At 55.7% G+C, this 21367-nt stretch overlaps 13 protein-coding genes and 1 non-coding gene across 14 annotated transcripts; 9 read left to right on the top strand and 5 right to left on the bottom strand.

Annotated features, from left to right (window-relative positions):
• Positions 1–112: 112 nt before the first annotated feature.
• Positions 113–1637, bottom strand: BCV69DRAFT_277748 (hypothetical protein; the record flags this gene model as incomplete). Its single annotated transcript, XM_025491168.1, has 6 exons — positions 113–246; positions 645–663; positions 782–844; positions 911–1013; positions 1084–1144; positions 1445–1637. 6 exons carry the CDS (start codon positions 1635–1637, stop codon positions 113–115), a joined length of 573 nt encoding a protein of 190 aa, XP_025347066.1.
• A 184-nt stretch (positions 1638–1821) lies between these two features.
• BCV69DRAFT_213114 (hypothetical protein) lies at positions 1822–2589 on the bottom strand. The gene is made up of 2 exons (XM_025489763.1): positions 2398–2589; positions 1822–2277 (listed from the first exon to the last, which is right to left on the bottom strand). The coding sequence occupies exons 1-2, from the start codon at positions 2522–2524 to the stop codon at positions 2006–2008; spliced, it is 399 nt and encodes a 132-aa protein (XP_025347067.1). The 5' UTR covers positions 2525–2589; the 3' UTR covers positions 1822–2005.
• A 1-nt stretch (position 2590) lies between these two features.
• Positions 2591–4245, top strand: BCV69DRAFT_213069 (alpha/beta-hydrolase). Its single transcript, XM_025489762.1, has one exon. It carries the CDS (start codon positions 2824–2826, stop codon positions 3958–3960), a length of 1137 nt encoding a protein of 378 aa, XP_025347068.1. The 5' UTR covers positions 2591–2823; the 3' UTR covers positions 3961–4245.
• On the bottom strand, positions 3917–5512 carry BCV69DRAFT_213038 (hypothetical protein). The gene has a single exon (XM_025489761.1). The coding sequence runs from the start codon at positions 5311–5313 to the stop codon at positions 4063–4065; it is 1251 nt and encodes a 416-aa protein (XP_025347069.1). The 5' UTR covers positions 5314–5512; the 3' UTR covers positions 3917–4062.
• A 162-nt stretch (positions 5513–5674) lies between these two features.
• On the top strand, positions 5675–5785 carry BCV69DRAFT_t28. The gene has a single exon. It is a non-coding gene; the product is annotated as a tRNA-Leu (tRNA).
• Positions 5786–6058: 273 nt separating this feature from the next.
• On the bottom strand, positions 6059–7610 carry BCV69DRAFT_260612 (putative RPN7-subunit of the regulatory particle of the proteasome). Its single transcript, XM_025490678.1, has 3 exons — positions 7064–7610; positions 6405–6969; positions 6059–6327 (listed from the first exon to the last, which is right to left on the bottom strand). Exons 1-3 carry the CDS (start codon positions 7570–7572, stop codon positions 6106–6108), a joined length of 1296 nt encoding a protein of 431 aa, XP_025347070.1. The 5' UTR covers positions 7573–7610; the 3' UTR covers positions 6059–6105.
• A 289-nt stretch (positions 7611–7899) lies between these two features.
• BCV69DRAFT_249938 (putative 26S proteasome non-atpase regulatory subunit Rpn6) lies at positions 7900–9428 on the top strand (the record flags this gene model as incomplete). The annotated part of the gene is made up of 4 exons (XM_025490363.1): positions 7900–8466; positions 8556–8925; positions 9018–9174; positions 9251–9428. The coding sequence occupies 4 exons, from the start codon at positions 7900–7902 to the stop codon at positions 9426–9428; spliced, it is 1272 nt and encodes a 423-aa protein (XP_025347071.1).
• BCV69DRAFT_213157 (hypothetical protein) lies at positions 9278–10388 on the top strand. The gene has a single exon (XM_025489764.1). It carries the CDS (start codon positions 9545–9547, stop codon positions 10184–10186), a length of 642 nt encoding a protein of 213 aa, XP_025347072.1. The 5' UTR covers positions 9278–9544; the 3' UTR covers positions 10187–10388.
• A 202-nt stretch (positions 10389–10590) lies between these two features.
• On the top strand, positions 10591–11028 carry BCV69DRAFT_299670 (hypothetical protein; the record flags this gene model as incomplete). The annotated part of the gene is made up of 1 exon (XM_025494358.1): positions 10591–11028. The coding sequence occupies one exon, from the start codon at positions 10591–10593 to the stop codon at positions 11026–11028; it is 438 nt and encodes a 145-aa protein (XP_025347073.1).
• A 423-nt stretch (positions 11029–11451) lies between these two features.
• Positions 11452–13229, top strand: BCV69DRAFT_283443 (hypothetical protein). The gene has a single exon (XM_025492711.1). It carries the CDS (start codon positions 11804–11806, stop codon positions 13010–13012), a length of 1209 nt encoding a protein of 402 aa, XP_025347074.1. The 5' UTR covers positions 11452–11803; the 3' UTR covers positions 13013–13229.
• Positions 13230–13509: 280 nt separating this feature from the next.
• BCV69DRAFT_213189 (hypothetical protein) lies at positions 13510–14790 on the top strand. Its single transcript, XM_025489765.1, has one exon. It carries the CDS (start codon positions 13547–13549, stop codon positions 14504–14506), a length of 960 nt encoding a protein of 319 aa, XP_025347075.1. The 5' UTR covers positions 13510–13546; the 3' UTR covers positions 14507–14790.
• A 631-nt stretch (positions 14791–15421) lies between these two features.
• On the top strand, positions 15422–15808 carry BCV69DRAFT_299673 (hypothetical protein; the record flags this gene model as incomplete). The annotated part of the gene is made up of 1 exon (XM_025494359.1): positions 15422–15808. One exon carries the CDS (start codon positions 15422–15424, stop codon positions 15806–15808), a length of 387 nt encoding a protein of 128 aa, XP_025347076.1.
• Positions 15809–16218: 410 nt separating this feature from the next.
• BCV69DRAFT_287697 (nucleoside hydrolase) lies at positions 16219–17585 on the top strand (the record flags this gene model as incomplete). Its single annotated transcript, XM_025493582.1, has 3 exons — positions 16219–16600; positions 16679–17183; positions 17252–17585. The coding sequence occupies 3 exons, from the start codon at positions 16219–16221 to the stop codon at positions 17583–17585; spliced, it is 1221 nt and encodes a 406-aa protein (XP_025347077.1).
• A 422-nt stretch (positions 17586–18007) lies between these two features.
• On the bottom strand, positions 18008–21355 carry BCV69DRAFT_283445 (hypothetical protein). Its single transcript, XM_025492712.1, has 3 exons — positions 20738–21355; positions 20422–20651; positions 18008–20329 (listed from the first exon to the last, which is right to left on the bottom strand). Exons 1-3 carry the CDS (start codon positions 21198–21200, stop codon positions 18182–18184), a joined length of 2841 nt encoding a protein of 946 aa, XP_025347078.1. The 5' UTR covers positions 21201–21355; the 3' UTR covers positions 18008–18181.
• Between the last annotated feature and the right edge of the window lie 12 nt (positions 21356–21367).

Below are 21367 nucleotides of genomic sequence, written 5' to 3' on the forward strand. Positions count from 1 at the left end.
AATCGGAAAGGGCTGAGGAGGAGAGGACGGTCAGCAAGACACACCGACGGGAAAATTCTGTATGTAATCATAATCAAGGATTCATTCCCTCTGCGCGCAGCTCTGGTGGAACTCACTTCGAAGGCGCTAGCCAGCTCAGGAAGTCATCAACATTCCCCACCAGTGTTGCATCCGTAGCAGGATCAATGATGTCCGCAATGTGGCCGTTCGTTGGGGCTCCGTATTGCCGATCGTGGTAATCGTCCGCTGTGGTATTGACAGTTGGGCAAGCAAATTGCAGCGAGGCTTGGTCGCTGCCATGAGCTCCACGACACAAGATGTAGGTTTTGTTGTCATACGTTATCGAATCATCACATGTGACGCATCGGTTAGTAATTGCTTCGCAGGTTGTGGATATGCCAATGGAAGTCGCGGTATAACTGTATCCCAGGCCGAGGCGAGGAGGGGGCACCATTATGGCAGTCCCATCGTCAGTCCACACGGACATGTACGAGTCAGAACTATTGGACAATGTTCGCAGGGCGTCCGGTAGTGTGTCGTACTGTTGATTGTTGGCACCCTCTCTACTCGTATGTCAACATGAAGGTGTCAGTAACTCTTCACATCGAAACATAAGCAGTCGACTGGCATTGGAATTGACTCACGCAAAGATGCCGCATGAGCCTGTGACATAAGAGCTGGTAGCATTTGCATTTTGGATGCTCCATTCAGCGCATTTTGAGTCGTTGAATGGACGACTTGGGAGATACGCAGCAAGCTCTGATGACTGACTTCGACTGACCGGCCGCACTACTGCGATGGGATCGATGGTGAAATGGATTGCCCAGTCTGTCGCGCTGATGCCCTGATGAAGTAAGAGGACCCAGGACAGAAGTGCAACGGTTGCCAGAAGATAGCCTGGCAGACGCACTGCCGCATGTCGCTTGGCGGATCCGCGTCCAAACCAGAGCCGCCAGGCTTGCTTTAGGCTGCGGAAGTTCGGTGCACCGAGAACATTGATGATCATGCCGTATCTGCGCGTCGCAATGGAGTCGAGATTCGACTAAGATGTGGGAGTATAAGATGCAGACAGGGAGAACTCACTGGACCGGAGTAGGCAGATTCATGGCGCGACGAAGGCTGCTGTCAGTCCACCATTTGCCCGCTACAATGGAAGCGCAAAGGCTCATAAGTGGCACCATAAGTAATTCTGAAATCTTAGGTATGGAGCTACTGATCTCGAGTAGGGTGGTGGTGGCGGCACCTGTGACAAGCCATGTGCCTTCCAGTTGTACAGGATTCCATACAGCCACAAACAAGACCAAGAAAGCCGCGGGCACCAAGAGACTGAACGCCAGGACGCAGGAAAGAAGCAGAGAGCAGCATGCGGTTCGAAGAGGCGACTGATGCCTAGGGTAGCTGATCGGCACTGGTCCTCCGGTCTTCTGGCCATAGCTGTCCTCACGTCCGAGGTGTATGACCTCGAACGATCGCTGTGATTGAACCCTAGAGGACTTGCGGTCTTCCGATCTGCTCGAATCAGAATGATAGAGCTGATAGGTAGGGCGACGAGGGCCAGAGGAGGGTCTGTTCGACTCTCTACGACTGTGTTGCGATGGGCGGCCAGCAAGTGGAGAATACTGGGGAGAGTTGGACATGGCGCTGTTGTAGTCGGCTCGTGCTTTTGTGGTCCCGCCGGTACTGGGCAAACTTCTTTCAGGACCATCCTTATATGTCTACGGCCAACGGCAGCCATGGAACATCCTTGGAACCAATCCCTCCTCCCCTCCCCTCCCCTTTTTCATTGCCTCTCCTCCTCTCCTCTTGTAAGGGTGAGACAACGAGGAGTATTTCAATGGAAATTTTTCACAGAGCGATCTCAAATTGCCCTTCGAGGTAGCTAGCTTCACGGCTTGGCATCGCTGGTGGCTGGACCGCTTCGCTGGTGGTACGATAAGCGGAGGTCGCTCGGGTCTAGCCCACGCCACACGCACCAGAAGGTCCTTCCGGGGCTGCGCGCGTGGAGTCACGGCGCCACCCCCGGCGGCACACCTTGGGTGTGGGGTGCACTATCTGAGACAAGAATCCAGGGACTGGGTGGCCATGGACATGGCGGTGAATTGCACAGAGAAGGCCTCTTGAGCTGGAGCAACATCTGGTGTCTGATTGGGAGAGCTTCACCGTGAGACACATGAGCATGGAAAAAGATGTCATCGCGTCTTGAAGGTGGCGCCCTCGAGAGGGCCAGCAAACAGATGAGAAGGCCCAGCCTGTCGAGGAAGAAGAGTTGCCTATGGACTCGAAACCCAAGAGATGACGTTGAATGGTCAGTCATGTAAAGTGAGATAATAACACCAATTAAAGTTCACCCCAGAAATTCGCGTCGAGCAGAGCATGACCGCGCTTGCGTAGACTCACCTGCGTCGCCGTGCACCTCGCTCATACCTATAACGGGCCAATCACCTTCCGTGTGGTCATCGTTTCTCAGTGAAGCTGCAGTAGACCACGGTATCACGAGCATCATCCAAGCTAGTGCAAATGGCATCTACACCCATAAGACTGCGGCCACCTGCCAAACGTTGGCGGGTGTTCCCTCGCTTTGATGAGTGATTGATCGCCTCGATCCATTGTGCAGCGTGGAAATTTAGAGGTGCACGGACCACAGACCAGCTGAGTCGAAGCCACCTTTTGACTCGACTCGACTCGATTCGCTTTGACTCGATTTGTATTGAGCCGCGTGTAGCTTCCGTCTGGACTGATACAGTCGATCGGTACAAAGTCAGATACTTTCCCTCGACCTCGACTCTCCGCCCCGAACATTCGTACATCGGTGCGAAGAAGAGCATGAGCTCAACCACGCCCGCTCCCGCTCCTTCTCACACCTCCACGTCGAAAGTGAAGCAGCTGCAGCTCCCTTCCGTCTTCCACTTCGAGGGATGGGAGATCCGCTACAGACTCTCCCGGAGCAGTGGTAGTGCAGCTTCCAAAGAGGCAGCTACAGATGCAGCGCAGGCCGCTAGCACAGGTGCAGGTGCTGAGCCCCTCGTCTTCGTCCACGGCACGCCCTGGTCCTCGGCCGTGTACGGACCGGTGATTGAAGCACTGCAGGCGAAGGACGGCGGTAAGGGAGCATCGGCAGGCACGGGCCGTACGAGCCTTGTGTATGACCTTCCAGGGTATGGACAATCCCAGAATTTCCAGTCATCGCTTCGCGCTCTGGCTGCCACCTCGGCAGGAACAGGCGAGACTTCCAGTGTCCGGCCTGCCTTCGTGGGCGATACATCCGTTCGTCTCCAGGCAAGAGCGCTCGCTGCCCTCCTCAAGCACACGAAACTCGACGGAGCACCCAGCGATGCTCTTCCTCCGCTGGTGATCGCTCATGATATCGCTGGCACCATCGTACTGCGTGCGCACCTCCTCGAGGGTTGCGCCTTCTCCCGCATGCTCCTGGTAGACACAAATACGATCCTGCCGTGGGGCGATGGCTTCTACAAGCTGTTGCGCTCCGAGCCTGGTCCATTCACGCGGCTTCCATCGCCCATATTCGAGGCGATGTTGCGTGCGGTGATTAGGAGTGCTTGCTACAGGGGGGAGGCGCTGAGCGCAGATGGGGGAGCGGGTAGGTGGGAAGACGTTCTTGCTCAACCGTGGCTTCCGCACCCGGAGGACACATCATCGCAAGATGGACAGCACAGGCAGCACAGCTTCGTCCGCCAAATCGCCCAAGCCAACGACGCCGACGTTGCCGAGCTCTTCGCTGCAGACAAAGGAGGAGGATACAGCAATGTGAACTGCGATGTCACGGTCCTCTGGGGCGAGGAGGATCAGTGGATCCCGCGCGACAAGGTCGAGACATTTATTGGGATGCTGGGGGAGAGATGCAAGCGCAAGGTGTTTGTGCCGCGGGCGGGACATTTGCTGATGCTGGATCAGCCGGAGGTGTTTCAGAGGGAGGTGCTCGAGTGGTTGGAAGTGGAATAGAATGGACCGACGGAGCAGCGAGGGTATGATAATGTACAGTAAAGGGTTCCAAGGATGTGGCTGATCGAATGTATACCCATCGACTTGTCCGCCTTGCGCCGCTCATCGGCTCTTACCCAAGTCCCACTCTCTCACCGAACCTTTCGGTGCGTACTTTGTATCGAGCGCCGAAGAGCCCACTGCAGTTGCCTCCTTCTCCTCATTGTCCGCTTTAGACCGATGACGGTGAGAGCTGCGTCGCCTCCGCTCAGGTGACGCACTCCGCGACCTTGAAGCAGACCTGTTGCGCCTGCTGTGTTTGCTGCGATGCCCCTCCTCTTCGTCGCGAGACCGATCGTGAATGCGGTGATGACTTTTGCGGGCTCGGTCTGAAGTTGATGACCTCGATGGGGAGCAGGATTCCGATCTTGCGTCTCGGCGGCTGTGACGTTGGCGCTGCTCGCTATCGTGATCGCGGCGGGGAGAGCGATACCTCGGAGGAGAGACAGATCGATCGCGATGGCGCCGATGGGACGAGGGTTCCTTTGTGTGCCCTCGGCTACGTTCAGAAGCCGAACCTCTGTCCCTGTCTCTATCTCTGGCTTTGTCGGCTCTTCGGCGGCTCCTCTCGTCCTCTTCCTGCCTCCTGGCCTTTCTCCTCTTCCTCCTCTCCTCTATCTCGCGTCTCTCCTCCTCATCCCTCGTCTTCGCTCTATCCAGCAGCGTATCCCATCCTCCATCTTCGATAAGCCCCCAACCGCCATCTCCATCTACTGTCTTCGTAGAGTGCTCCGGCGCAATGTCGAGGGAGGGATCGTAGGACGAGGTAAAGTACTTGTCCATCTTCGAGGGGATTGCCTGGGGCTTCTCAGTCTTGCTAATTGATCGAGAAGAGGAGGCAGAACCGGTTGCTCGTCGGTCAAGATCTCTGGGGTAGCGATTGCTGTGACCGCCGCCAGATTGCCTCCTCGTGGGCTGATCATCATACCCTCCAGCATCACCAACTGCTTCTCCTCTTCTCCTCTTCTCCCCCTCCAGAGCCTCTCTCAGCCCACGCTTGATCACCGCTCGATTGTGTCCCTCTACACCTCTGATAACCCCAGCCAGAAAGCTCTTGTTCGTCGAAGCCGCCTTGCTCGGGTCAGGCGCACTCGTTTCCCCTGCTGAGCTCTTTGTACCGCTTCCGCTTCCGCCGGCATTGCGATCCCTCGTCTCCTGAAGAATCGCATCGGAGATGAGCTTGTCTAGCTCCGCTTCGCTGAGCGTCAAGTCTTGGTTTGAGGAGACGAGAGAAGCAATCAGGGAGTCGAGGATGCCGCTATTCTTCGTTGCCGTCGAGTTGCTCGAAGAGGAGGATGAGGTGCGCAGGGACATGGTCAAAACCTTGGACCACTGGGGCCACTAAATGCCAGCCTGCAGAATCGACAAGGCCGCCAAGGAGGCGAAGCAACGAGCTGGCGGACCTCAGAACGTGACTCTGCTCACATCGGCTGCTGTGAGATGGTCATCTGAGACGTGGATGAAGTCTGCCTGGCGGGCTTCTTGGCTATCGTATGGTGTGGATCGCTCTGTGCGAGGCGTGGAAATCGCGACTTCGGGGCAAATCGAGGCTGATTTTCGTGGCTTTCCGCCCGCGATCCGACGCCATGCCTCCACCTCGATGCCTACGTTCTGAGCTCTGACCCTTCTTGATGTACGCACCCCACCGGCCTGCGGTAACCTTTGCCATCAGGCAGGCAAGATGGCCGAGTGGTTAAGGCGCTGTGTTAAGGAATTGGGACTTCCAACGTCCCAGTCTTCGACCTCGCAGTGGGTAACCGCCTGGGTTCGAGTCCCAGTCTTGTCAAAAACACTTTTTTTTTGCCCTCGACGAGGGCGATCTAGTAGGATCGAAGGTGTTCAGTTCACATGCTCCAATCATGCTGGAGATTGCTTTCTTGGCCTCTGCGCCTGATTCAGCAAAGCCCGCACGAAATCGCGTCCGGTAGGACCAGCCATCCTCTATGCAAGTCTTCGTCATGTCAGGTGGAATGATCGCTGGCGGTGAGAGTAAGTAAGGGTGAGGGCTCTCAGGCTCATTGCGCTCAGACATGGAGACTCTGACTGTGACTGAATGTATGTATATTGTTCTCTCAACTGATCGCTCATCGACGATCAATGGCACATCTACAAGACGGTCCTGCTGAGCTTCTGCAACGAGTCTGTCAGTGGAAGCGGGGGGTCGGGGAGAGACGCAAAGCAAGTCAGCCTTTTGAGTTTCAAGTCGATCGCTTGGCCTCCTGTCGACTCGAGCTGAAACTCACTCAGCACAATGTCGCCCTCCTTGATCATCCTTGCGTACTGGGCATTCTTTGAGTCTGGTCTCCTCGTCTCTACTACCCCTTGCACCTGAAAGAGACGAGAGTCAAGAGGGATGGGGTCAGCCACATCGAAGGATCTTCTCCAAGCCCTCCGCTTCCACTCACCCTGTCGATGACTGCCGTCAGCCTACCCGTGGCAATAAACCTTGCTAGGTCCGCATCGATGAAGTCCTTCTTCACACCGAAGTCCCTCGCCATACTCTCTAGTGTCAGTGACCTGTACGACTCCAGCAACTGTCCATACGCAATGATCCTCATCTCTCTGACAAAGTACTGGGAGTGAGGATGCAGTAGTCTCGATGGCAGGAGCTGGTTCTGCTCCACCTCAGCGAGAGACTTGAAGAGCTGGGCGTACTCTGCATTGTACAGACTGCTTGCGAGAGACTTGATGTTTGGCATCTCATCAATGACCTGCAAGACCTCTGGCGAATCAATGACCTTCTTTCGTAGCTCGGCACGCTGACCTGCCCAGCCGAAGCGGAGGAGATTGGAGAGGACGGTGAGGCCGACAAAGTCTTGGAAGCTGACCAGCTCAGTGGCTGTGAAAGTGGGGAGAGCGTCGATGAAGAGCTGGCCGCCCTTCTTGAAGTCTCGAATGGAGAGGAGGTGGAGACCTTCGTAGACCTTGAGACGATTCCGGCGGTCCCAGTCGCCGCCCTTCTCGACGAGACTACACAGAGGAAGAGTACGTGGATGAGCTTGTTCAGCTGCCTGGACGGTAATTTCGTCGAGAAGCGCTACCATCTTTCATCTCGACTACTCACATTCTAGCCTGCTCGATGCTCTGGCTGGTAGCGTGCGCATCGCCAAAGAACAGACCCACTCTGATCTGTGTCATGGCCATGTCGATCCTCGACCCCACTGGAACCGACGGCGATGAGGACAATGCCTTAAGTGCCTCCATTGCCTTTTCCTTGTCACCGATCTGCGCAAAGTAGACTGCCCTCTTCCTCTTCACGGCAGTCACCTCGAGCTCTCCCTCTTCCTCCTGATTCTTCTTCTCCTCTTCATCGAATGCCTTGAGGTCTGCATCGTTCGCCTCTTGCAGCTCCTTGAGCAGAGCGTTGTCCTTCTTGAGCAGACCAGACTCGATGACTTGCGGAATGGTAAACAGGGACGAGTAGTAGGGCGTCATCTTGTCCTTGCGCACGGCGGCGAGGATGGCATCGCGGGAAGTGGACTGCTGGGCTGATGTGGCGCGGGAAGAGAGGAGGGTGAAGAGGTGCTGTTGGACGGAGATGTCCGGGATTGGGAGCGGTGTATCGTCTGACATGGTGGAAAATATGCCGAGGTGAGGTGAGACGATGGCAGGCAGACAGGATACGAAGAAGGACTGGTGGGAAGGAGCAGCAACCATCTCGCCCTGCCTCGCCTCGCCGCCTCTCCACACCGAGACGCACACACACGCACACACGCACGCACACGCTGGGCCGCGTCACCGGCTCCGCTCCGCCACGAGAGGCCCAGGGATGCGCTTGGACCATTACTCGTCCCGCCAGAACATCTTCTTCCACATTGACACCTCATCGCCTTGGATCCTCTCCACGCAATCACCCCCACCCCTCCACCCACCATGGCATCGTCTTCCTCCTCATCGGCGATGACCACCACACAGACCACGACGCCCCTCGACGAGGCCATCAAGGCCATCGACAATGGCCAGCAGGCAAAGGGAGAAAAGATGCTCAAGGACATCCTCTCTTCTCCACCAAAGACCGATGACGAAGTCGCTCTTCGCCAGCAGGAGAATGCCCTGCTACGACTCGGCAGACTATACAGGGACACAAAGAATGGACAGGCTCTCTCAGAGACGGTCCGCTCCTCGCGAACATTCATGGCATCCATCGCAAAGGCCAAGACGGCCAAGCTGATCCGCTCCCTCCTCGACTACTTTTCAGAAATACCAGATTCGTACAGCATTCAAATCTCCACCATCAAGGAGAACATTGAGTGGGCGAGGTCATCGAGGAGGATCTTCCTGTCGCAGAATCTAGAGACGAGGTTGATTGCACTATACTACGAGACGAAGCAATATAGGGAAGCCCTTCCCTCCATTGATACTCTCCTCAAGGAGCTCAAGAAGCTGGACGACAAGGCGATGCTAACAGAGGTGCATCTGCTCGAGAGCAGAGTCAATCACGCTATTCGTAATGGCGATAAGGCCAAGGTGAGCGAGCAAAAGGGTGAATGTGGGGTTGTCTGCTTTGTTTCTGGTAATCGCTGACACACATTCTCTACGTACCTCGTCCCTGACAGGCTTCGCTCACGTCCGCTCGCACAGCTGCAAACTCCATCTACTGCCCTCCCTCTCTACAAGCCCAACTAGACATGCAAAGCGGTATCCTCCACGCCGAGGACAAGGACTACAGCACCGCCTATTCCTACTTCTTTGAGACGCTCGAGGGCCTCTCCTCTACCTCTTCTTCACAAGCACCTCTGGCACTCAAGTACATGCTCCTCTGCAAGGTCATGCTGAACTTATCTGAAGACGTCGCGGCCATTGTACAGGGCAAATTTGCTCAGAAGTACGCGGGCAGGGATGTAGAAGCCATGGAGAAGGTGGCAGAGGCTCACGAGAAGAGGAGTCTGGATCTGTTTGAGAAGGCATTGAAGGACTACAAGGGAGGTGAGTGACAATAACAGTACTACAGGTCCGCTATGCGTCTCAAAGTGCCTCGAAAGCTGACGTCGACCCTTCACCTCTGATCACTGCCACAGAGCTATCTGCAGACCCGATTATTCGAGCTCACCTTTCCGCTCTGTATGACACTCTGCTCGAGCAGAATCTCCTGCGAATCATCGAGCCGTACTCTTGCGTCGAAATTGAGCATGTGGCAAAGGGCGTGCAACAGCCTGTGCGGGAGGTAGAGGTCAAGTGAGTGCGAGCGCTGGCCACTGCTCTTTTGCAGAAGAATGATGTGCTGATCCATCAACCCCCCTTCTCTTGCTAGACTGAGCCAGATGATCTTGGACAAGACACTGCACGGTATTCTGGATCAAGGCGCGGGCTGTCTAGTGGTCTTTGACGAGCAGAAGCAGGACGAGACCTATGAGGCCGCACTGGACACGCTCAAGCACGTCAGCAATGTGGTGGACAGTCTCGGGCAGAAGGCGGCGAGGCTGCAATGAGGTGCGAGGATGATGGAGCGCGAGCGCGAGCGTGCGGGATGCTGTGAAAAGTAGGTCAGCAGATCGCCTGCTTTCACAATTGGGCATAGGAGACTCTTTGCGAGAGGTCTTGCGCAATGACACTTCGCTCATTGATACACCGAATCCTTGGACTGCGTCTGCATCTCCTAGGTACCACAGGCCTCGAGTGCCGCCACGTGAGATGCGTGCGAAGACAAAGCTATACCATTCACGCTCCTCTTGTAGTCCTCGAACCTCCTCTTCCCCCTCTCAGACCTCCTCTCAAAGTCGTCAAGGTGCCATGTCACTTACGCCTTTATCAGCCTTGTCCAATCTCTCTCTGTCTTTCTCCCCCCCCCCCCCCTCGGAGATCTTTCCTATCCTCCCTGCTCCGCACAGATCCCCCACCCTGTGCGGACTTCGCGGGCAGGCTGCTGCAGCCCGTGAATTGGCATGGCTTATTATGGAACACGCCTCGCGCTCCCGAGGGCTTGGCTGAGATGCCCGAAGAGCCCCAGAAGGGCCATGCTGTGCAACCCTCCATGTCTCGCCTGAGATTGGAACCAATCGCGACAATTCCACCAGTATATATGCGGAGAGCATCTGGACTCTGCATCTCTTCCTCTACTATCCATCTATTCGACGCTTCCTTTTCCCCTTTGCAACGTCTCCCCTCTAACCCTCTGTCTGCGTCTCTCTCCCCACGCGAATCTCGGATTTCACGGCTGACGGGCCCCGAGATCCCGGCGGCGCATTAATTTCCGATAGCCGATCACGGGCCTCTGTTTATTCTACACCCGCCTGCCCACTTGCTCGCTTACCTTGACCACCTTGATCTTCAACCCTCGACCCAATCCTCGCCCGTCTTTCAACCCTACGCCCTACGCTCTACTTTGCCCTGGGGATCCAATCAGGGACGAAGAAGTACACGCTTTGCTATTGGTGTCTTGCCTGCTTGGCTGCGCAGCGAACGACGAAACTCACCCCTGGTCCTTTCAGTGAGGTGGACGAACACAGCCACACGACCCATTGCTGTTCTTCATAAGCAGCTGTACGCATTCATACATCCATTCGACTGCCCTCTCAAGCAACCTCTCGCCCAATAAATCACCCATTCCTCTCCCACTATCTCCTCTGGTCAGCTTACGTACACATTACCGGGATGCTCCTCGCCCTACCCGTAACCCGTCTACGGCCTCTCCCTCACGCCCTCACCCACCCAGAGGGCATCGCCTTTCTCCCACCCAACCTTCGCGTCTCTACCGAAGAGCTCAACAGGCAAGACGCTCAATGGCGTGCGCTCCGCGAGGCAGCCTATGCCCGCGCTTGGGCTGAAGATGCAACGCTCGTGGGGAGCATCGTGAGCTATGGGAATGGAGAGGCAGGAGGGGAGAGGAGGGGTTCGGCTAGTAGGAGTAGGAGAAGGAAAAAGAGAAAGGCACTCAAGGCGCTGCTCAAGTGGATTGAGCTCGGGGGAAGCAATGCCAATTCTTCGTCTTCGTCGAGGGAGACGGAGCAACAGACGAGCACTTCGGCCGGAGCGGTGAGGGAGGCGGCACAGGCTCAGGCTCAGGCCCAAGCTCAGGCTCAGGCTTCATGAACATGGTCTCCCAAGCAAGGATGGTCACGGACTCTCTCATTCGATACCCAAACTACAAGACATCCGTCTGTCCGTTCCCTGCGCTACTACTAGGATCCGCTGCCTGCTCAACTCGCAGCATATCCACCTCGGTGTGAAGAAAGGCCAGCCCTGATATTTTCACCAGCGATCTCACCTCTAGAGACTCCTTTCTCCACGTCAAAAACTTGCTCACCCTCCCCAATCAAAGTTCTCCATTTCCTCCATTTCCGCATCCTTTTACTGTCTCGCCCTCATGCGCTCCGAAGGGTAGACAAGGTCACCTCAGTCCCGATTTGTTTATAGCCCATTTCCGCGCCAGTTGTTACCTCTTTCTTGTTTTGTCGTTCTCGGTGAGACGACGCGCTCCTGTATCTCCTTCTCCTTTACTTGTCCCAATGCTGATGCTTTTACCGCTATGCTTCGGCGACGATGGTTTCGCCTATCTCCAGAAGACACATCGTGCTTCGACCTCTTCGAAGGCTCATCACTGCACTCGTATGGTCGTCGTACGTCTCGTCAGGCATCATTTCCACGAGGGCGCCTGGGATCGCTGTTGCGCTCACATTGGGTGAGCGCAAACGTTTGCTGAGCGACGCGATTGCTCCTTGCTCCCCGATCTTCGGATATCTGGCAAAAGCAAGTGTGCGTTCCTGAATGCGAGTCGAGGCCACGAATGCAGGCACTGACGAGTCTCTGAGGAATTCTTAACCTCTGGACAAGACCATCAGCACCGTAAACATCTATTTCCATCGCTATGACAAACGGCCTCAGCATCCTGCCACCAACGCCTGTACTCATCATCAACATAGCCCTCAGCCTCGTGGCTATAACCCCGACGCCTGTACTGCTGGCTTTGGCAGGGAAGCTGGTGAATGCGCTGCTGATCGCATTAGGCGTTTGGGAAGCCCACTTCAAGGTTTCGGTGATGGATCCTCTCATTGCCTTGAAGTCCGACTTTCTGGCTTGGACACCGGTGGCTGCAATTATTGCTTTGGTCTCCAATATATGGAGCTTCAGTTCAAAAATTATACACGTCGTTTGGGAATGGAGGCGGGTCCTCATGGTGTCAATCTTTGCACTCATAGCCGTGACATTGGAGCCGGACATACTGGGAATTTTGGCGACACTCATTGTTGATACAGTCGAGTCCACCGCTGAGGTAGTCGAACGCACTACTTCGACATTTGCCACAGGTCATTCCCCGCATCTTGGCGACAGTCCGTCGGCACTCACGGCGCGTCGATTGTTGATGCCTCCTGTGTCCGAAAAGTATTCGCGAATACCCGAGGATTGGTACGACAAGCCTTTGCATTTGCCAACGAAAGACGATGATCTTCGGTCCATTGCCTCGAAATTGGAGGATCTCCGAGCTGTTGTGCAAGGCGGCCAGAGTCTGGGAAGAGCGACGCATTGGAAATGGATAGAAGACGGGACAGGACTCGAAGCATGTTGGATCGAGAAAAACCTCACTCATGAGGAATTCACGCAAGACATGGCTTGGGAGAACGGTGCCTCTCCACCTCCGGTTGACTGGGATGCCCGTACAAACACGTTGGTCTATTGGTGCAGGAGCATCTTTGGAATCCGAATCAAGGCGAGCGACGACCTGATTCCTGCTCTCCAGACTCTCTATCCTCGTCGACCAATCAGACCTCGGCACGCCTACTGTTTCTACACAAGACACAGGGACGTATTACCCCTCGCTAGAGCTATAAAGAAGCCACACCGTGTCGGTCTTGTCTTCGTCAAAGAAGTCGCTCTCTGGACCAGCGTCCACAAGGCAGAATGGCTCACTGTCAGACGAGCAGCTGAGACCTGCAGATTAGGCAAAGATCTAAATTCATCGAACAAATATGTGGAGAGCATCCGAATCTCGATCAGGGTCCTGCGGATCAGAGAGCAGAGTCTGAAGTGGCAGGTCGCAGCCTACGAAGAGAGATTGAGGTCTCAAGAGTTTGTGTGAGTACTCGTCAACACTACGACTGCCACTGCCGTTGTGACGTTGTCATCGTAGCCTCGTGCTGTAATGACCGTCATCATGCTTCGAAACAACATCTGGACCAAGTCCATTGCCATAAATTTCCTCCTCTTTCTTCCTGTACCTCCCCAACTATCATGCCACCTTTACTCAGCTCACATGTCCAGCAGATAGACGTTCGCATTCCCATTGTGCTTCGAGAATCCCCCAACTTGCTGCCCCTCTTTGTCGAGCGTTGGTCACACTTTTCTCGTGAGGGCAATGGAAACCCTCGTATCGATTTGCTTCTTGCTTTCTCCCATATCGCGATTCACACGGTTCTCACTTTGCGACCTGGAAACCGTTCCTGAGCATGACTCCGCTCGAGATCGATTGTAGCGGACCGCTTCTTCCTCTACGCCATCGTACACTTCGTCACACCCATTCTGTCCTCCCTATGCTGCCCTCCCTACACTTCCAGCCGCCCCCTTGCTGTTGTTCACCATTCAGTGACGCGGACTTCCAGGAATGTAGCAGGACATGGGTGGCTCCAGATCTCGTCGCAAGACTGGCGCCCTCAGTCCACACATCGACTGGTCCATCAAAGTCGACCCAAAATCCTCTCCACTCCCTCTGCCTCAGCTAGACGATGACCTGAGGACGACTGCCCGCAAGCTCTACGATCTACAGACGACTGTCGAAAGCGGTAAGAGCTTGGCAAGGGCGACACACTGGCGGGAAGTAGACTCCGACGCTACTGTGGAGACAAGACTTGCAACAATTCTCACTCAGGAAGAGCATAAGCAATACATTGCTTGGAGACGAGGACGATCCGGACCGCTTGTACTCTGGGGTGCATCCCCCCGTCGCGCCTTGCCTTGTCCGGAGAAACAAGAGAGAAGGTACCGCACCTTAGCATGGGCTTTGAACGCTGTCTACCCTGGAGAATACCTGAATGCCGACAATGTGGCATGGTTCCAGTATCACCAACGACCAGCAATGCCTCTGCTTCATGCGATCGTCAAGGTGCGACAGGAGGGTCTGCTCTATCTGCTTGGACGCCAGCTATGGACTAGACCTGAGCGCGCCGAACTGCAGACGGCACGGAAGATTATAGCAGCGACATCGATACAGCTTGCCCGTCTCAACGCCTGCACTCTTTGGGAGAAGCAACTTGTCAACGAGATCAAAGCGTCCTTAATGCTGATACAGAATCGGGAACATTGGACGCAGCGCAAGGTCACTGCTTGGAAGCTGAGGATCGAGGTCCCCTTCAAGAGCGCGAAGCCTTCAAAGACGAGTGAGCCCCGTGCTGGCATTGGCCAACGGAGTGCCTCACTGAAGAACAGCAGCCTGCGATTGGACGCTGACTGTGAAGAGAAGAGCGTCAACGCTTTTGTACTCAGCCCAATGTCACTTCTGGAGGAAGGGATAGCTGAGACCTCGGTCGATGGCCTGCTTGATCTGGAAAGAGGAGGAAGTCTGGCTGTACAGTCGTAAACAGTAGCTCGGCCGTTCTCTCCTGATTCACTTCAGCTCCAAGAGCCTCTCCAGGTTGTTAGGAGACCGACGATCGTAGTTCACTTGGGCACTCTGCAGCCCATTTCCCACCCCACTTGTAATGAGGCTGCGTTTTCCTCCACCAACTGAGCCGAGAGTCATATTTCGTTTTTTGTGAGGCAGTCCGTTGTGAGAGTACCGAGGTCGGCTAGGAGAGAAGACGTAGAGTCTGCAGAACATTGGTATTTGCCTAGAATTTCATGTGTGACGAGTGTGCGCTGACAGGCCCAGCTCTGAGGAGGTACGGCGGACTATACTCACACGGCTGCGCTCCAGCTTCCGGGGCAGTTCCCGTACTTTCCCGACCCTTGTCGCGTCGCTGATGTCATCGAAGCGCACGATTGCTCCGGAGTGAGCTACAAGTGTGGTGCCTGACGTTCGCATGCCCTGAGAAGAAGTGAACATTCCCTGAGACACAGTTCCCTCCCGATCGTTGCCGTCCATAAGTTCTGACTGACGTCTCCCTGCGTGAAGTCACATACGGTCTTTTTCTCGCAACGATTCAACAAGCGCAAAATGGATCAAGCTAGCCCACCAGCCTCATCCAAAGTGCTTCCGGCGAAAACTTCCAAGCACTCACCTCGTCTGACTCTACCTTGTCCCTCAGACGATGTTCACGCCACTGCAGACAAATTGGAAGCGCTGCGAGCAGTACTCAGGTCGGGCAAGAGCGTGGCTGCCGCAACGCATTGGCAGGGTGCCTCTCACGTAGACGAATTCGGAGAAGTCTGGCTTCAGGAGAACCTTACCGGCCAGGAGCTCAGGTTTTACTTGGCGTGGAAAGCCGGCAAAGCGCCACTTGAGATGGATTAGAACAACAAACAGGAAAACCGTCGAGACCTTCCTGCCGACAGTATGAGGCAGAAGTACTGTGATATGGCTGCGGCATTGAATGTCATATGGCCCAAATGCTCACAGCCTTTGGATAGCGGCAATGCGGCCTGGTTTGAGCGCTGCAAAAAGGACAGTATGCCGCTGGTACACGCAGTCTTGAAAATCAAGAAAGCAGGGATCCTCTTCATCAAAGAGCGAGATGTATGGACGAGCTCGGACATCGCTGAAATGCAGACGATCAAGGCCGCTGTCTCCGCTGCGGAAATCAAGCTGGCCTCTGCACAAGCCGAGTTGGACAAAGTCTCGAGCGCTATCAAGAGCTCAATCAGGCTTCTCCGCGCTAAAGAAGCCAAGCTCAACATCCAAATTGTGGCCCACAAACAAAGGCTGAAGTACCAGATCGTCTGAAAGTTTCAGTGAAGTCCACAATGCCTGCTGTTCCACCTACCCTCGCAAAAAGTTGGATGAGGCCCGAGGTGTATGCTTGTACCAGCCCTGTCGAGTCCTTTGGGTGTTCCGCTTCTTACCCATCTCCTAGTATGCCTTGCCATTCTGCGGAACGAAGCGTCGCTCAAATGGCGGTGCTATAGTCCCTCCGAAGCACTGCTGCACTGTTCCAGTTGCAAGGCTACCATCTGTGGTTTCCTAGCCCCCGTCGATAAGCTTTTACAGCTGTCTTTCCCTTCTCCGTCTCCCCGTCCTCTCTTCCCGCGGGATGCCGCCGGCATTTGGGCCCCGCACCGGCCAAATGAAAGCTCGATTCCACTCCTTCCGACCATTCCGCAATCTTGACTTCTCCACTCTACACAGTCAATACAATGACTTCTTCCTCTTCGTCTTCATCGGCTCCTCTGCCACCTCACTACTCGCCGCCTGATCAACCTTTGAAGCTCATCATCGACTCGGACCCAGGGGTAGACGATGTTCTCGCCTTTCTCCTCGCCCTCTCCCTTCCGCACGTCCATCTCCTAGCCATCACTCTCACCTTTGGCAACACCACGCTAGACTACGCAAGGGACAATGTCCTGAGAACGTTTGAGGTTCTGAAGAAGCAGGATGAGCTTGAGAAGAGAACTGGTGGAGAGGGAGGAAGTAGATGGCACAGGGCTGTAGGACCGGGGGCGAGGAAGATTGAGGTTGCGCTAGGAGCGGAAGGTCCACTAAAGGGCGTGGAGAGATTCACTGCTTCGTACTTCCATGGTGAGCAAACGCTCTAGGATGAGGTCGGCTCTGCTTCAAGCGAAATATCTGACACGGTACCACTCCTCGCTACTTCAGGCCGAGATGGTCTTTCCTCCATCTCCTCGCTACCAGGCGACCCCCACCCGCTCCCAATCCCACCACCAGGCAGCGATTCCCACCCAAGAGACAAGCCCTTCTTTCCCGCTCCCCTATCTCTCTCCTCGCATTCCTCCCCTCAGCTCATCCTGTCCCTCCTGGCCTCCCACCCACCAGGCACGATCCGTATAGCTGCCCTCGGCCCGGTGACCAACCTAGCCGAAGCATGGCTGCAAGACCCACAAACCTTCTCCCGCGTGGGCCTCATCTCCATCATGGGCGGCTCCCTCGACGAGCCGGGAAACACCTCGCCCGTGGCAGAATTCAATACCTATGCAGACCCATGGGCGGCAAAGGTGCTGTTTGAGGAGAGTGTGGGGCACGGGTGCCTTAGTGGGAGGAGAGGCAGGAGGTTGCCCATCGAGCTGCTTCCGCTGGATATCACTGGACGACACACGGTGCAGTATGGTAATCTGATGAAGGCTGAAGGACCATTGGGAAACTTGTGAGTACACAGATGCTCTATACAGATGTACCCAGCTGACCAAAATCACCTGCGCTCCCCTTCCCTAGTATTACCTCCATCCTCACCCACCCTCGCAAGATGACCAACTCCTACGCACCTTATGGTCTTCCATTCTCAGCAGAGCGGGACGACCTCTTCCAAGCGCACGACCCACTCGCTGTGGCCCACGCCTGCTTTGCGCCCAGTGAGGCCGGCAAGGGAGGAGAGGCTTACCATCAGTACCACGAGTACCTCGAGGCGCATCAGAGTCAGAACGACGCCTCTTCAGGAGTGCAAGAGGGAGAGCAGAGGGAAGACTCGACGGGATGGGTGTACACGGAGAGACGCTTTGCAGTAGAGGCAGAGGGCAAGCTCACGAGGGGCATGTGCATCGTAGAGTGAGTATCAGCCCAGCCCTAATCATCAGCAGAGTCGATCGTCCACCTCACTGACATCTCTGTGTACTCTCAAAACTCCCGCTTGTCTAGTCGGAGAGCCCACGGCCGCTCCTCGACTAAGCGCAGCGGCCGCTCCCGAGCCGAGCTAGCTGCCGAGGGGGGCACAGAGGAGTCCGGCGACGGCGAAGGCGACGGGGAGAATGTGCACGGAATCGCCATCAAGTCTCCTCCTTCGGGGAGAGAGCACCAGAAGCAATCTCAGAATGGCAACGGCACAGAGGCGGGAATGCAAGAGGAGGAGGAGGAGGGAGTGCCGGGATTGGTGAGCGTGGTCAAGGAGAGTCCTCTGCAGGGAAAGTGGTTTGCGGACCTCTTTGAGTGGGCGCTGGGCACGAGTGCTGTTAGCTCGGGGGAGCTGAATGAGATGCGATGAGCTTGTGACAAGGCATGGATGGAGACACACTCGGGGAACATAGATAGATGATCAATACGTGCAAGCTGAAGTATAGAGTGTCTTTTGAGAGGAGCATGAACCCGCAGGGCTGGCCGATGACACAGAGGAATGGTCGCAAGGTAGGGATACTGATCGTCTCATCAGTCTTAGCGACCAGCGGCAACCTGACCGGGCAGAGCCTGGAACTGACTCCTCCCCCTTCCCCTGCCCCTACCACCACCACCACGTCCTCCCGCACCGCCTCTCCTGCCTTCCCTCCTTCCACCCCTGTCACCACCACCTTCCCTACCGCCTTCCCTCTCCCCTTTGCCCTTGCCGCCATCAGCACCATCCCGGTTTCCACCAGGTCCATCACCCATCTTGGCGTCCAGCAGCCTCTCGTTCTGGTCTAGCATGCTCGAAGCTCGCTCAGCGAGCGTCTGGGCCAGCTGGTGAACCTTGCTCGATTCTTCGCGGTGCAGGACGACAATGGGTCCTTCCACTCCGGGGGAAGAGTCGAGAGAGGCGGCAATCTCCTCGTTCCAGATCATTCGGGAGACGATGCTCCTCACCTGGGAGAGGCTGAGATCAAAGGTAGAGGCGAGGTGCTGCATGGAGACAGAGGTGTAGTAGGCATTATAGGAGAAGAGGTATGTCCTCAGACCTTCCTCCTGAATACGCTTGCTCAGGAGAGCCTTGACCGACTCCTCGCCCCCCTTGCCGTCCGCTGCGCTTGAGAGGAGCTTCCAGATCTTGATTTCGCCAATCAGACGAGAAGACTCGCGCCAGTCACCGACTTGCAGAGCCTTGGTGGCTTGCATGATGTGATCACGAGCAGACTCGGGGGGGCCACTGAAGACCTGTCGGTCAGTGTAGTCGAGCATTCGACGGAAGGGCCTGGAGAGGACCTTTCGTCGCTGGTCTGGGTCTGTGCCAGCACGAGCCATATGCGGTACCTCGAGGAGCATGGAGCAGACGAGGTAGGCTGACTCGAGCAGCTCGAGGTTGATGTGCAGGTGGAAAGGCAGTTGTCGTTGCTTGTCGAGCTTCTCCTGCTCGGGACTGATGGAAGCATAAGCGCTTGACCTCTGGACACCCTGTGCGAGCAGCTCCTTGACACGGCCAGCTGCAAAGATGTCCGAGAGGGCGGCGTGTGCTTCCTTGATCAGGCCCAGACGGAAGGCACAGAGACCAATCTGAACAACGCTTCGGTTGTACAGGATCTGAGTAGCAGCGTCGGCTAGAGCAATCGAATCTTGCAAGTGACTCATCAACAGCATGTCCCGAGCGACGTAGTAGTCGGCCTGAAGAGCAGTGTTGTAGATGTGGCACAGCATGGCTCGCGTGCGCAGACGTTCACCGGTAAGGCCAGGGGCCTTGTAGAGGTGCACGCAGAGAGCTCGAACGAGCTGAGAAGGTCCAGCAGCTGAACCAGCCACACCAGCACCAGTAGGGAAGGCGGAGGCCTGGGCAACCTTCTCGGCGTCATCCTGAGTAGCAGCGCTGGCGGACTCGAGGGCCTGGATGATGACAGCCTGCTTCGAGTAGACGTGCTCCAGACGACGCATCACCACTCGGGCGAGAGCGTCGGTCTGCGAAGAAGAATCTGCCGAGCCGCTGACAGCAGTCTGCGCGGCATTCTCGAGGTAGGATTGAGCTCGCACGATTGTCGCGTAGAGGAAGCGCTCGTCTCGTAGACGCTCGAGATACTCGGTCGAGTGAGGGTCGAGATTCTGCAGGTGCTTGGTGAACTCGTCGTCCAGTCGGTCAACGAATGAGATGATGCTACCTCGCACAGCTACGACGGATCCTTCTCCGTTCTGTCCTGGCACTCGGTCAATTGAGTCGTCGTAGTCCTCGGTGTCCTCACGTACGACATATGATCGGTCGGCAGCAAGTGTCTGCACAAGCTGATCAACCTCGGTCCTGGCAGCGTTCCACATGTCGAGGGGCATGAAGTTGTTGGCGGTAGCGTTGTAGTCGAATCGGGCGGCGATGAGAGCAAGTAGAACTCTCAGCTTCTGGTAGGACGATTCAGCCACAGTGAGAAGCTTTTGCAGAATAGCGACCTGCTCAGTTCGGTCGGTGCTCTTCCTTCCTCGAGCCTCCATGACAGCAGCCAGAGACTTGAAGAGACCTTCGGACGTGATAGCCAGAGCTCGACCACCCTTGCCGACGGTCTGGAAAGTATCGTCCTCTCCCTCGCCTGGGGCTTGGGAAGTAGCCGTGCCTGACTTCTTGGCTGTAGGAGCCTTGGGAGGTGGTGCCTGAGGAGCGGTCGCAGCAACAAGCTCAGCCTCGAAAGCCTCGGGGTCCTATGACGCAAACGGGAAACCATCAGGGATGGATGATGGACTGTCAGCAGCGCTCAAGATCATACAATTCCCCCACCCCGATGCAAACTCACGGATCGGAACTTGGAGATCTCTGTGTCGTGGTCCTTGATAGCCTTCTTCAGCTTCGACTTCATACCATTCATAGCCTTTGCGTTAGGGGCCTTCATCTTCTTGCCCTTTCCTGCAGCTACGGACTGGTTGAGGAATTCCTCGAGGTTGGAGATACATCTGAAGAAACTGATGGGCTCTGCCTCGTTCATTGTCTTCTGGCGCTCAAAGAGACGCAGCAGTGAGTCGTACTCTGTGACCAGGGGAGGCATGGTGAATGTACGCTGGCGTGAGCATGGAGAGCCACCGCGTACTGGTCTCTTTGCTCTGACCACTCACCCTTGCTGATGGCGACCCAATCGTCAATCCTCTGAGCATTCTCGATTGTCTTGACCACCGAGTCCACCTCATCCACCCTCTTGTCCTTTGCACTCCTGATGACCTTCTTCACCTCGTCTCCATCACTGTCATCATCACTGTCGGAAGCAGCTCCCCTCATAAACTTGGACACCTTCTGTCCAGGCCTAGCAGCTGGGCGAGCAGCAGAAGATTCATCCGAGTCTTCATCATCATCGTCATCATCGGAGTCGCTATCGTCTGAATCGCTGTCCTCTGAATCATCATCACTGCCCTTGGACTTCATAAAGGCAGACTTCTTCTTGGGAGCTGCGGCAGCGGCTGTAGAAGAAGAGGCCTTCTTGTCTCCTTGGTCTTCATTGTCGGAATCGGACATGAGCTCCTCATCAGAGGAAGATGAGGAGTCCTCGGAGTCGGACACGCTGCGGAAGAAGCGACCGGACATGATGGGCGGTGGAGAGGTGGGAGGGGGGAGGAGGAGAAGGAGAGAAGGATGTGCTGAGCTGCTGCTGGTGTGGATATATGCAGTCAGTAGCTGAGCTTCTTGGGTGGAAGTAGAAGGGAGAAGCTGCTGCCGTCGTCTGGCAAAGTGGATTTGTTCCTCCTCTGGCC

The sequence above is a fragment of the Pseudomicrostroma glucosiphilum genome (assembly GCF_003144135.1).
Source record: "Pseudomicrostroma glucosiphilum strain MCA 4718 unplaced genomic scaffold BCV69scaffold_9, whole genome shotgun sequence".
Taxonomy (NCBI): domain Eukaryota; kingdom Fungi; phylum Basidiomycota; class Exobasidiomycetes; order Microstromatales; family Microstromataceae; genus Microstroma; species Microstroma glucosiphilum.

Coding starts and splice junctions, on each gene's coding strand:
- BCV69DRAFT_213157 (XM_025489764.1), top strand. CDS start 9,545: ATGACACTTCGCTCATTGATACACCGAATCCTTGGACTGCGTCTGCAT.
- BCV69DRAFT_260612 (XM_025490678.1), bottom strand. CDS start 7,572: ATGTCAGACGATACACCGCTCCCAATCCCGGACATCTCCGTCCAACAG. Junction 6,970..7,063: donor AGCATCGAGCAGGCTAGAAT/GTGAGTAGTCGA, acceptor TCCTCTGTGTAG/TCTCGTCGAGAAGGGCGGCG. Junction 6,328..6,404: donor TGACGGCAGTCATCGACAGG/GTGAGTGGAAGC, acceptor CGTCTCTTTCAG/GTGCAAGGGGTAGTAGAGAC.
- BCV69DRAFT_283443 (XM_025492711.1), top strand. CDS start 11,804: ATGACAAACGGCCTCAGCATCCTGCCACCAACGCCTGTACTCATCATC.
- BCV69DRAFT_283445 (XM_025492712.1), bottom strand. CDS start 21,200: ATGTCCGGTCGCTTCTTCCGCAGCGTGTCCGACTCCGAGGACTCCTCA. Junction 20,652..20,737: donor TTGGGTCGCCATCAGCAAGG/GTGAGTGGTCAG, acceptor CCCTGGTCACAG/AGTACGACTCACTGCTGCGT. Junction 20,330..20,421: donor AGATCTCCAAGTTCCGATCC/GTGAGTTTGCAT, acceptor TTTGCGTCATAG/GACCCCGAGGCTTTCGAGGC.
- BCV69DRAFT_213069 (XM_025489762.1), top strand. CDS start 2,824: ATGAGCTCAACCACGCCCGCTCCCGCTCCTTCTCACACCTCCACGTCG.
- BCV69DRAFT_213114 (XM_025489763.1), bottom strand. CDS start 2,524: ATGCCATTTGCACTAGCTTGGATGATGCTCGTGATACCGTGGTCTACT. Junction 2,278..2,397: donor CGAGGTGCACGGCGACGCAG/GTGAGTCTACGC, acceptor TTGGGTTTCGAG/TCCATAGGCAACTCTTCTTC.
- BCV69DRAFT_213189 (XM_025489765.1), top strand. CDS start 13,547: ATGGGTGGCTCCAGATCTCGTCGCAAGACTGGCGCCCTCAGTCCACAC.
- BCV69DRAFT_213038 (XM_025489761.1), bottom strand. CDS start 5,313: ATGTCCCTGCGCACCTCATCCTCCTCTTCGAGCAACTCGACGGCAACG.